General features: G+C 38.8%; 1 protein-coding gene across 5 annotated transcripts in view; it reads left to right on the top strand.

Moving 5' to 3' along the window:
- Positions 1 to 2,761: 2,761 nt before the first annotated feature.
- Positions 2,762 to 13,289, top strand: part of LOC143886871 (putative RNA helicase SDE3) — a 48,100-nt gene continuing 37,572 nt past the window's right edge. The window contains exons 1-4 of one of the 5 annotated variants that reach the window (XM_077391036.1): positions 2,767 to 3,890; positions 8,666 to 8,887; positions 11,899 to 12,808; positions 12,871 to 13,066. In XM_077391036.1, coding sequence (XP_077247151.1) covers positions 2,955 to 3,890; positions 8,666 to 8,887; positions 11,899 to 12,808; positions 12,871 to 12,890 — 2,088 coding nt within the window. In that variant the 5' untranslated portion in view covers positions 2,767 to 2,954 and the 3' untranslated portion in view covers positions 12,891 to 13,066. Of the gene's footprint in view, positions 3,891 to 8,665; positions 8,888 to 11,898; positions 13,067 to 13,289 lie in introns of those variants that run through there. The other 4 variants (XM_077391037.1, XM_077391035.1, XM_077391039.1 and 1 more) reach the window with 4 other exon arrangements.

The raw sequence follows: 13,289 nt of genomic DNA, 5'->3' as shown, positions 1-13,289 counted from the left end.
GTGCGATGAATATGGTTTGTGCTTCGGATTACTAATCATGAAATTTTATATTTAATTTAATAGTTTCAAATGGAAAATAGATAATTTAATATTTAAACCGGCTCCCACACCTTGCAATATCACTGGGTCAACATAGAAAAGTCGATGACTACTCTAAAACTATAAAGATTGGACACCCATGGCTTTCTAAACTCAGAAAACTCAAAACTTTTCTTCATTTCCTATGGTAGAAGCAAGCATACTCTAAACATCCTTGTATGTTCAATTTCAGAGACGCCATCTATGGTTTTCCTGATGCTAAATGAATACACCAGATTGTAAAGTGACATTTGTAAATACCTTATGGTCCATAACTGGCAGGATGGGAGGGAGTCGATACTAAAAGTTGCAGAGTCCAAGTGACACCTTATATTTTTGTATCTTCAATTCTGCCTAGCTAAAATCCCTGAAAGTGCTTGATACCTGATAGTCATGTTAGGCATCGTGAACATGCAGTCTGGATTGATTTTCATTTACAGTCTCAAAACAATCTTTCAGCCATCTGATCAATATTGGACATCAGATAGGTTTGAGAATGTCTGACATCATTATTCAATTTGGGCATTTTCAAAATGGACTCACTTTTTCTGTAAATTACTCATAGTTTTTTAAATTACTGTGCCCTATTTTCTTTTTTATCTTATGAAAATCTAATCAGAGTACAGATAATCTAAGTCACTGTACACTCCACTAATCTCCACACTCCACTAATTTTCCGTTAGAGATGTTGATTGGAGAAAGATGTCTACTTTGAATCCTTTTCTTTTCTCTTCTTTTTTTGGATAAAGGCTCTGTTTCTTTGGATGAAAAATGGGTGTAAAAATTTTACGCCCATTTTTAAATTTTAAACCCATTCTAAGAAAATCAACTCCGCTACGCTCGGAGTGAAGGTCGTAACAACGTATACCAAATTTCTTTACTCATAATAATGAGTATATATCCAAGGGGAAAACAGGATTACACTCCTTTGCTCAGATAAGAAATAATATGCCACCTTATTGCTCCATGGCTATGCAAGAGGGCACAAGAAAAAATAAACAAAATGTTGTTGATCCCCTCTCTCCCTCCCTCCCTCCCCCAGGCACAGAAAAATTCTAACTTATTTATACCATTTTTCATTAATTAGGGAGAATAATTCTCAATCTATGTAAAGATTCAGTTAGAAGTAGGGATCAAAAGCAAATAAAAGCATTTCATCAACAGAAACAAATGATGAAAATGCGGTGCTTCTTTAACTTTAAAAAAAAAAAAAAAAAAGTTCATCATACAACTAAAGATGCCCTCTAGGAAACAGTGGATTCCAACTTTCTTAAGCAACAATGGAATCAAAGCTTTTGTAAGAATTAAAGTATCCATGGGAATGGCAACATGAGTGTTAGCAAAGATCTTGTGCCTCTAAAAGTGTGTTGATTTTGGACAACTCAGCGAAAAGAAAAGGCTCTTGCTTTTACAACTTTTGGATACGTAACTTGGGTGGCCCGTGACAAGCTCTAAGCTATTTTAAAGCTTATAAATTTAAATGCCAGTATATGGGAAATGTGTTGGGGTTCCACTCAAAAGCAATTATCCCACTTCACACAAGTGAATGGACTTCTGGTATAGTTCAAAAATGTGGATATCATCTCACTTCCCTCTTAAGAAAAGTTGATAATATATTTGGAGAAAGTGCAGCAAAATCGACACTCACTCTTCAGAGATCCAAGGAATGATCAGTGTAGAGAAATCTAAATATATGTATGCAGTAATAGTGCCGAAGGACCCATCTATTTATATTAATCTTATTATAATTTGTTGAGTTTTTGAATAGGGTACTCATATTTATGCCCTAGTGCTATGATGGATACAACCCCCATATTTTAAATTTCTTGTAGTGGCTGAACCCCAAATAGAAATAACAAACGGTCACAGGCTTTTTTATTCATGAAATGTTGAATGTGCAAGTCGATATGCCTTTGCTAAATCTTCTTAACATGACCCTTAATCACATAAAAAATCTAAAAAAAATCACCATGCCCACACACGATCACATTTTTCTCTCTGCAAGTAATATCGATATGAACTATAAACAATGGCCCCCTCAACATATGGGCTTCATTCATTTACTAAACAAATTACCACTTCTAACAAAAGATGAAAAAGAAGGGCATTAGAGAATCAGTTCCCTTCAAACAGGGGAAGGCTGTTTTTATCATTTCACAGACTCTGGCAACTTTCGGCTTTAAATTTTCAAATGGATGATTAGAAACCACCGTAACTTTCCATTCCTTTATGACGTTGAATTCGCCTGCTTTAGCTTTGCCTCTACTATCACTCCATCTTTACACCTCTCTACCTTTTAGCGCGAAAGTACAAACTACGCATTAAATTTAGGGAAATGTTATCAACACTAATGTATTTTGATGATGGCACTCCTCACTTTATTAAAAGTAAGGTATGACCCGCACCATAAGATGAACCGTCCATTATATGAGCCACAGCCTAAATATGTTGTGCCACAAAAATTAATTCCATTGGATGATCCTAACCCTCCGATCACTGTGGCCCATCTAATGGACGGTTTGGATCATCCTATGGTGCAGGCCATACCATACTTTTATTAAAGTGAGGAGTGCCCTTATCAAAATACAGTATTGCTGATAACATTTCCCTTTTAAAGCCGTCCTTTATCCGTCTTCTACTGACAGAACCAAATTCGTTCTTCGTTCTCCACTTACGAGCTTTATAAAACCGATTCAAAAACCTTAGAATCTATTCTCTCTCTCTCTCTCTCTCTATACTATTTACAGCCCTGTTTTTTTGGACATGGAATTCTCTTCAACCCTCTACCTTTACTTCCCTTACAAGAGTATCATGTTCTCCAAGGTTTTGATGTTAACCCATCAAAAAAAGAAAGAAGAGGTTTTGCTGTCTTAAAAATGGCGTATTCCACTCTCGGATCGCTCTGCGTAGTAGCTGCGGCGGCGACCGCATTCTGTTACCTATACTCGTTGTGGGCCGTCCCATCGAATAAACCCGACCCAGGTGCTCCGAAGAAGAATCCTCCAAACGTCGAAGAATCGCTGCCAGAAAAAAGTCCCAGGCAGAGCGGTCCTCCTCAGCCTACTTCTCTGAGGAATTCATTAGATATAAAATGTGCTCCATCAGGCTCAGATCCTCCGAGTACGCCCAAAAGACCACCTGGATCACAAAAAGGCGTTAGCAATCCTCCGAGTCCGCCCAAAAGACCACCTGAATCACTAAAAGGCTTTCGCAATCCTCCAAACGTCGCTCCATCTCCATGCGAGAGCGTTCCTCCTGAGCCTTCTTCTCTGAGGAATTCAATAGGTCCAAAATGTGCTCCATCAGGCTCAGATCCTCCGAGTACGCCCAAAAGACCACCTGGATCACAGAAAGGCGTTAGCAATCCTCCGAGTCCGCCCAAAAGACCACCTGGCTTTCGCAATCTTCCAAACGTCGCTCCATCTCCATGCCAGAACGTTCCTCCTGAGCCTTCTTCTCTGAGGAATTCAATAGGTCCAAAATTTGCTCCATCAGGCTCAGATCCTCCGAGTACGCCCAAAAGACCACCTGGATCACAAAAAGGCGTTAGCAATCCTCCGAGTCCGCCCAAAAGATCACCTGAATCACTAAAAGGCGTTAGCGATCTTCCGACTCAACCCAAAAGACCACCTGGACCACTAAAAGGCATTAGCAATCAGAAGAGTGGGCTTTCTGTTTATGCAATTCCTGAGCATTTGAAGGATTTGATCGAAAGGGACAGGGTACCTGATGTTCTGAGAAAGCCCTTATCTCCGTCGACTTATGTCGATTTCTTCGCTGCTCTGCTCTATGCCGAGGATTACTACCTCAAGGTAACCATAATTTACTTATTATTTCTCTTTCTTCTGTTTTTTTTTTCCCCATTCATACTGCTGCTTTAGATTGAAACAGAAACATTATATGGTCAAGGTGAATGAATTGCTTCAGCTTCCTAAAACGTTTACATTTATCATAACACATAGCGATTAGTTTCAGCCCTATGACTATGGGGCATCTCTTTATAGTTAGAATGAGCATCTCGGTTACTGAGAATTGTTTGAAAAGTGTCATGCCCCAAACCCAGGGTCCCTACGACCAGTGGCGTTTTGAGGTTTAGGGTTTTTCAGTTTTGGACGAAACTCAGAGTCGAGAGAGGAGAAAAATGATGTAGAAGTCTATTTCATATTTTCACCCCCTTGTATTGCTTTGGACAACCCCTCTCAAATTAACCTATTTAATTTTAAGTGGGCCTATTAAAGTTTTTGCCCAACTCAAGAGGGGCACCTGCCTCCCTTATGTAACACGTAGCTCCGCCCCTGCCTATGACAACGCCGTACACCCACGCCACAGACCAACGACATGGGCGTGCAAGGTCAGTAAGATCAACAAACATCTGATATCAGAGATACAAAGCAGCTAAAAAGAATATTAATTAATCCACAATTAAATCCAAGAACTATTAAATCTAATCCACGAGCCACGGTTGCTCGCCAAAAACCATAACAAATCAATTAATTGTTCCTCTCAACTGTCTGAATAAAATGAAAGTCTAATAAATGAAAGAAATGTCGCAAATGAAAACTCTAACAGGAAATGATCCTCTCTCGCCCCAACATCCCGCATCACAGCTACTCATTAAAATCTGTAAAAATGTGAGATATATTGGGGTGAGCTGACTCCCAGTACGTAAACAAGCTTCCTATATCAGATGGATGAAATAAACAACAACCGAATCATGAACAAGACTACAAGAGCATTAAAATAAAATTCAACAATTATTTTATAAACATGCATTGTATCTTGACAAGAATATCAAAACAACATTTCAAAATACACGAAGAAGCAAGATACAAAACAACCAAATACCCACTAGTCATAGCTATAGCCTCTGTCACCTCCCAAGTGACGGACAATCAACACCAGCTTCACATCTCCTATTGGCAACATGTTGGCGATCGGTCCAACGTAGTCATGGCCAGGTTTCACAGCCCCTATTGGCAAAGGTCGATGTCCAGTTTCACAGCCCCTATTGGAAGAGGTCGGGACCGATATCTCATGACTACACACCAATTTCATAGTCCCTATTGGCAAAGGTGGGGATACGATAACATAGCTATACTAGGGTTCACGTGAGCATATAGCATCACACCGGTCCCGTCGGACCCACAACAATTCCATGGAACATACTCAACAAGTTACAAAATATGAACAACTTGCAAATCATATGCAACAACACATCGTTCTTGATCCATGATTTTACTTTAAAACATGCTTTCAATAGAAACAACAATGCACATAGTTTCAACATGTCATATACATGCTTAAAATACGATTCATATACGAGAACGATAAATCACGAAGGAAACACCAATATAGAAATACTAGTTACGTACCAATTACCGTCATTCAATTCGCGTAAAGTGCGAATACAAGTCAATTGCGGCGGGTTTGTGCTCCAAAAATCACCCCCAAAAACCCAAACCTCAACCTGGCTCAATCGGTCGTCTTCAGTCGACCAAGGGTGAGCCCCCCCCCCCCCCTGCGGTCAGCCAAATCTGAGGTTCTGAAAATTTTCTAGGACCCGTCCGAATGGGTTCGGTCAACGGAGCCCTCCTTCGGTCGACCGAAACCTGCAATTCTCGATTTTTCCATAATACACAGTTCGCCTTATTTTTCCTAATTTTCACCCCCCCAAAATCCCCCATTTTCTTCTGACACGTCAAAGAATACCCTAAGGCTCTAACCTTAGATTTCTCATGCTCGAATCTCCTCCATCACGATCCATCCTCTCCCTCTAGGTTCTTTTTAGAAATTTCCTCCAATCGGGTTTCTTCTTAGAACAATAAATTGTGATTTATAGCTCTTTAAGTGTATTTATACCAAGGTTACCTGGAACGCGGTACGTTGGTTAGCCTGTACGCGGTACGATGAGGGTATGCTTAGTTGGTTCGGTATTTGGGATCGCGGGTCGATTTGGAGCGCTAATTCGGGTCGCTCCGGTACTCTCTATATGTGTACATATATGTCTGTGTAATATTTCATACATTTTTTACAAGAATTGGTTGCCAAAGTACAAAGACCATGTACTACATACATTTAATTAACAAAAGAAGCAAAAGCCTCATATATGCCTTACATATTTAGTCCAAAAAAAAAAAAAATTCAACTCCAAAATCCATAGTTCCATACTCCAAAGTCCAAAGTTCAAACTACCATATATTGCATACTCCATCCAAAATGATAGCAACAAAAAATAACTACTCGGATCTGAAATTAAAACATAAAAATATGACAAATGATAAAAAAAACTAATCAGCTAGTGTGCAACATTGCATCTCTCTTTCCCTAGTCCATTGGAGTGCCTCCTCTTGTAAAGCTGGATATGCGAGTTTGTTGTAGTCCGGGACGACGATTTGATGGCGTGCTTGAACTTGGAGAAGGAGATGGTCTTGTGCTTGAAGCCGGCATCGAAGCATGCAAAGGTGCTATTTCATCATCTTTTTCTGTAAAATATTCTGAAGCATCTATGTAGTCACCATCAAGGGATCTCCATCTCAAATCCTCTAGTCAAACAATGGAATCATCGATATTAGTATGTTCTGGATCAATATCCCACTTCTTAAAAGGTCCATCCTTATAAGTTTCTGTGAAGAGTGACTCGAAGGGAATATTTGAATGGATGAAAACCAATTTATCAGCACGTGAAGAATTCAGCCTATTTCTCTTGACATTATGAATAAAAGAATAAGTGCTCCAATTTCGCTCAGCTGAAGAACTAGTAATTGGTTGCGACAATACCTTCTTAGCTACCTCAGCCAACTCTGGAGTTTCTGATCCGTATGTTATCCACCAATCGATTGCATCCATGATTACAGCATCTGTTTGAGCAGCTGCCATAGCATATAGACCTTTTCGCATATGAAAGACAGCAAATTGTTCACGTAACAATTTTGCTTCTTCCACGCTTTCTGATATCTTTGCAAAAGCTCCCATAACACCTTAATCACTTCTTTATCTTGATTCAGACTCCTTCTAACTGTGCCTCCTGGTGCTGGCATAGCAAGGTACCGCGGATCATAAAATCGCGGTGTAAGTGCAAATCCAAGACAATGCATTGGGATATTCATTTTTCCCACCTCTTTAACACAATTTCTTCAACCTTGGGATACTTGTCACAATGATTCCCTTTTTTCAGTCTTTTATTTCACCGAGCATATTGTCCATCATTTTATAAATTTCACCCATTTTTGGACCGTTATCATCACAAAATTTGATCAGAAAATAAATTGGTTTTGTGATGGCTAAGATACTATCCACATCCTCTCAAAAATCTTCAGTACTTATAGTTTTGGCAACCAAAGCTCCCATTTTTCGCATATGTTCATCTCCATTCTTTACCAAGTCTTTCCATGTTTTGAGCACAATAGTAGTTGCAAGAGCCTCTCTACAATCAATGAGTCGCTTCAACAAGATGTAGTGCGATGCGAACCTTGTCTTAGCTACTTTCAATAGCTCTAATTTGATTGTGCTCTAAACATGGCCAATGCATGGGTATGATTCAAAAAGTATTTCACAATTGCTTTTCCTCTTTTATACGTATTGTGGAACCATTCAAATCCTTTTGCCAAATCTTTAAAAATCAAATTTAACGTATGAACAACACAGGGTGACCAAAAGATATGCTTGTGTACCTTTTCTACCTCTTTTCCAGCAAGTTTGCAATTCGCAGCATTGTCCGTCACCACTTGAAGTACATTTGTCGGCCCCACCTCTTCAATTGCTTTTAGCAATAATTCTGCAATTGCCGCACCTGATTTTTCTATTCCTTCAAAGTCTTCAGCGTAAAAAAACATTGCTCCACGACTATTTACAGCCAGAATGTTAATTAGTAGTTGATGCCTAACATTTGTCCACCCATCTGACACAATTGATACCCCATGAGAATACTAAGTATCTTTAACAGGATGCATATATTTTTTAACATTCCTTTTCACCTCATCTAATAACGTAGTTCTTGGTTTTTCAAAAGAAGGAGCCTTGTAACCTTTAGGAGCTCTGTTTATAGCTGAAACCATCTCATGAAATTGTGGATTTCTCAACACATTAAAGGGAATTCCATTGGCACATAAAGCCCTTAATACCTTCACATCAACCGCATCCCTTTCCATTATGCCGAATGCACTTTCAATTGCTCCTGGTATTGATGGTGCATGTCGTTGTGTAAATTTTATACCCATAGACCCTAGGTTTAAAATGAATTTACTAAAATAACCCTAATTAGTTTCCACAATTATCAAATTTGCCCATAGGTAAAAATTGACGGAAATGCCCTTGGGCTAGGGTGTTTCAAAAAGTTTAGCCAATTTTGTCACTGTATATGAGTCCTGTCTTTGTTGAAAGGAAGCAAATTATGATCCGGATTGGTGTCACACTAGTTCAGTTGACATGATTTGGAAGAACCGTCTCTGTTGATCAGATTGTATTTGGTGATTACGTTGCCACAAGATTGTAACAAGATTGAAAGCATGGGCGTTTCAAAAAGTTTAGCCAATTTCTGTTTGCATCATTATATCAAGTTATGCATATCTGCTTTCTTTTTTTGAATCAGAAATGGAGTGAATTCATCTTGAAGGGAGTCACTCTAGAGTTTCGTGAAGAGTGGACTTCTGGGAAGTCAGTGTTGAAGAATAACAAGATTGAAAGAATGGAGGGAGAGAAGAAAACTTATGTAGTTTTTGAGATTGAAACCATTCCTGAGAAGCGACCGTACCTTTTATCGAGGGATTATGTTTTTTTGCAACCTTCAGGCAAGGAAGTCAATCCCTTTGAGGCAAGTCCTTTAACTTCTACAGTGCAACTTATGAAGTTATGCAGTGCAATGAAACCCCAATTGTTAACTTAGGAACTAGAAATTGTATTTTCATTTTTATATCAAAAATGTTTTACATTTCAGATGTATGATAACTTGTAAACAGCTCAAACCTTTCATGAATTATTAGTAGGTACCACCATATGGCTTGGACAAGACTAAGGATAAACTATATTCATCACGGACAGCTACGGTATCATAATTTCTTGGTAGCTGGATTACAAACCGTAAGTAGAACATAAGCTATTTTAAGGTCTGAACTCTGAAACGTTTACAAATTGCAGGATTCTGGAGCAGGAGCACCTTCAGTATAAGATTCTAGTTTCTTTAGCTGAAAGTGATATTTAGTGTTACCAAGTTGCTTGTACCTTATGCTTTAAAAACCTATCGTTTTACTGACCATGAAATAAGGATGAGAATGATTTGCCGAAAGCTCATCTAAAAATGTTGTGTTTCTCAAATTCCTTTTCCCTGAGGTCCAAGCTTAGAAAGTGCAAACATCATAATGAGAATTCTTAGACAATCAAGTGGACACTGTTAGAGAATTTTTTTTATGAATGATGAATATTTGATGATAAAGCATCATAAAATGATAATAGTAATGATAAAAAAATAGATTTTCTTAAGAAAGCTTCCAAGGGAAAATGCAGGAAACAACAGTTTACAAACACTTTTTTAAACTCTTTAAGGTGAGATTGAACCTGCATGCTTGCGACACAAAGCACCTTCTAATTGAGCTACAGGTTCAAATGTTTTTTTAATCTGTCAATCCTTGAAGGAAGATCTCTCTTTAATGAAAGTTTTCTATTTTCTATTTAGAATTGATCATCTAAGTAGTAAGCCTACCCCAAGATGAGTTCTCTCCTATTCCGACTTCCCCAGAGCCTCCGGAAAGGAGGGTTAGGACAGCGGATAGAAAGCGGAGAATACGCTGTTGTAAAGAACCCCCATGGGGGACATTGAAGCGGAGAATCGGTTGATGAAAGGGTCGGGTCTTTCATAAATAATGATCCCATAACCCTGAGGGCTAGTTATCGCTGTCATCTCTTAAGGCAGAAGTGTCATTTGTCATAGGATATGATGCAGCTGAATCATGATTAGATATGCGGGAACCATAGAAACAGGAAGAAGTTAGAATTGTCAGTGCTCAAGCCCTTTGTGTCGTGCGCTAGTAAAGGGGGTAATCTGTGTGTTATATAGAGTCTTCATTTTATGCTACGAAACAAGATAGAGACTGGGGGATTATCTTCCTTTTCCTATAAAGCTTTTTGATGCGGATTGTAGGCTCAATAAGAGCCATATTTGCCCATTAGGACTTTAGGAATTTATTTCCATGTTATTTAGTTTCTAGGAGTTTTATTTCCTTGGTAGTTTTAGGCATAGTTTTGAAACTCCCATGCGTCCGTGTTGACTCAGGAGCGTCGACTCCCCCGAGTCGACTCTTTTTTAGCTTTGAGAATGTCTGATATCATTATTCAATTTTTGATGAATGATGAATATTTCATTATTAAGCATAAAATGATAATAGTCATGATAAAAAGTAATTTTTCTTAAGAAAGCTTCCAAGGGAAAATGCAAGAAACAAAAGTTAACTAACACTTTTTTCTTTGTATTCTTTAAGGTGAGATTGAACCCGCACCTCATGCTTGCGACACAAAGCACCTCCTAATTGAGCTACAGGTTCAATCCCATAACCCTGAGGGCTAGTAATCATTGTCATATCTTAAGGCAGAAGTGTCATCTGTGATAGGATATTATGCACAATCATGATTAGACGTGCGCTGAAGATGGACTTTGTCACGGGCTAATAAGGGCGGTAATCTGTGTGTTATCTAGAGACTTCATTAAATACTACTAGAGACTCGGGGCTTATCTTACTTTTGGTATAAACCTTTGCCATGGAGAAAGAGCCCTTTCTCTTAATTCACACTTGTTCTTCAACTTGGACTTTGTTTCCTCCCTGGTTTCTTTCCCATCTATTTCTCTGTTGCTTCCATGTTTACTAAAGGCTAGGCTCTTACTGCCTACGTGAACTTGCCTTTGCTCCATTCACCTCTCATGTTATATGTTCATCGTTTTCATCACATTTGTTACCCTTCACATTTTTCATTCTTGACCTTAACAGTTTGTAAGAATGATGGTTTAGTTGGTATGATTGAACAGTGAAGCTCAAACTTCTTGACCAGCCTGAAAATGGCTTACAAAATCTACATCCACCAAAAGGGGATGGATAAACTATTGGAAACTACGCAGGAGACCAGGACTAGCTACATTAATTGAAGCTTCATGCACATCATTGCATGGTCTAAAAACCTGATCAATGCCTTGGAATATCACCGGGTCAACAGAGAAAACTCGATCACTACGCAAAAACTATAAAGATTGGACACCCATAGGTTTTCTAAACTTTAAAAATACAAGCTTTTCTTCATTTCCTATGGTAGAAGCAACCATTCTTTAAACTTCCTTGTATGTTCAATTTCGGAGACGCCATCTATGCATTTCCTGATGCTGAAATGAATACCGTAGATTGTAAATTGACATTTATAAATACCTTATGGTCCATAACTAGCAGGATGAAAAGGAGTCAATACTAAAGGTTGCAGAGTCCATTTGACACCTTATATTTTTGCATCTATAATTCTTCTAAGCCAAAATCCTTGAAAGTGCTTGATACCTGATAGTTATGTTAGGCATCGTGAACATGCAGTCTGGATTGCTTTTCATTTACAGTCTCAAAACAATCTTTCAGCCATCTGATCGATATTGGACATCAGATAGATTTGAGAATGTTTGACATCATTATTCAATTTGGGTATTTTCAAAATGGACTCACTTTTTCTGTAAATTACTGTTAGTTTTTGAAATTACTGTGGCCTATTTTCTTTTTCATCTTATGAAAATCTAAGCAGAGTACAGATAATCTAAGTCACTGTACACTCCACTAATCTCAGTGTTGATTTCTGAACTAGGGAATTCTAACTCGGGTGGTAAAGAGCAGACATGTATATACAGAATTCGGAGACGACTTCCATTCCCAGCATTCAGCAACACGCAAATATGACGTTAGCTTCTCCTTCAACAGGGTCTGTTTAAAGCGATCTCACCATGCAGTTGCTGCTGCAATGGATCTTTCATTTCAGATCCTCTTCCCTAAGCCTGTCACGAGGACCAATTACCTCAAACCTACTTCTGTATTTCTTTCCTCCCACAATTTTCATCAGGAAGAAATCTCTGCCATCCATCAGATACTGAATCTCAAATCTCCTCCACCTTATCTCATCGAGGGACCACTCTCCAGAACTAGACTGGTCATTCAAGAGGCAATTCTTCAAATTTACAGAACCTTTCCAGAAAGTCGAATTGTCGTAACATCTCCGAAGAACAGTACCTGTGACTATCTGTTAAGAAGTTTGAAGGAGGAGATTCCTGAACAGGAACTGTTTCGAGCCAATGCAGCGTTTCGAGAACTCGAGGATGTGCCAGACGACATTCTTGCTTGGTCTACATATGAAACGAACAAAGAGTGCTTCACTTGTCCTTCGCTCAAAGATCTCAAGAAATTTAAGGTGATAACCTCCACCTTCGTGAGTAGTTTCAGGCTTCATAACACAGGCATTAATGCAGGCCATTTTACTCATATTTTTCTGGTTGATGCTTCTAATGCCACCGAGCCCGAAGTGATGGTGACTCTTGCAAATCTGGTGGATGAGAAGACAGCAATTGTGGTTACTGGTTGTTTGGGTTATTCTCCAGAACGGGTAAGATCTGATATTGCTCGGAGAAATGGATTGAAGAGATCTTATTTTCTGCGTCTACTCGATAGGGAACCATACTCGAGCCGCAATCCTATGTTTGTCGGGCATCTCCGGGATGCAGAATTACCAGATAACAGTGTCTAGGGATTTTTGAGCTCTTCTGGTAGAGTTAAAAAATGTGGATATCATCTCAGTCCCCTCTATGAAAAGTTGTTGATATATTTGGAAAAAGTGCAGCAAAATCCCATGCATTGCACAGATGGACACTCACCCTTCAGAATGATCATTGTATAGAAATCTAAATATATGTATGCCCGTGTGAGCTCACTGTACGTAAATAAAATGGTTTGTTTTGGTGTGCAATAAAAGAAGCAATAATAGTGCCGAATGACTCATCTAATTATATTAAGGGAAATGATTTCAGCGCTCCCATGTTTTGATAAACATGCACTCCACTTGCTTGTCGTGTAGTATTTAAAGGGCTTTAAGAGCTTTTTGAGACCTGTATTATTCCTCTGACAGCCCTTTAAATACTACACAACAGAAAATAGAGCGCATGTTTATCAAAACATTGGAGCGCAGAAATCACTTCCCTATATTAATAT

This window comes from Tasmannia lanceolata, unplaced genomic scaffold, assembly GCF_043159265.1.
Source record: "Tasmannia lanceolata isolate RefF3 unplaced genomic scaffold, GAP_Taslan_0.1 ptg000011l, whole genome shotgun sequence".
NCBI lineage: Eukaryota > Viridiplantae > Streptophyta > Magnoliopsida > Canellales > Winteraceae > Tasmannia > Tasmannia lanceolata.
The sequence above is the reverse complement of the archived record's forward strand: the minus strand, read 5'-3'. Positions and strand labels throughout refer to the sequence as shown.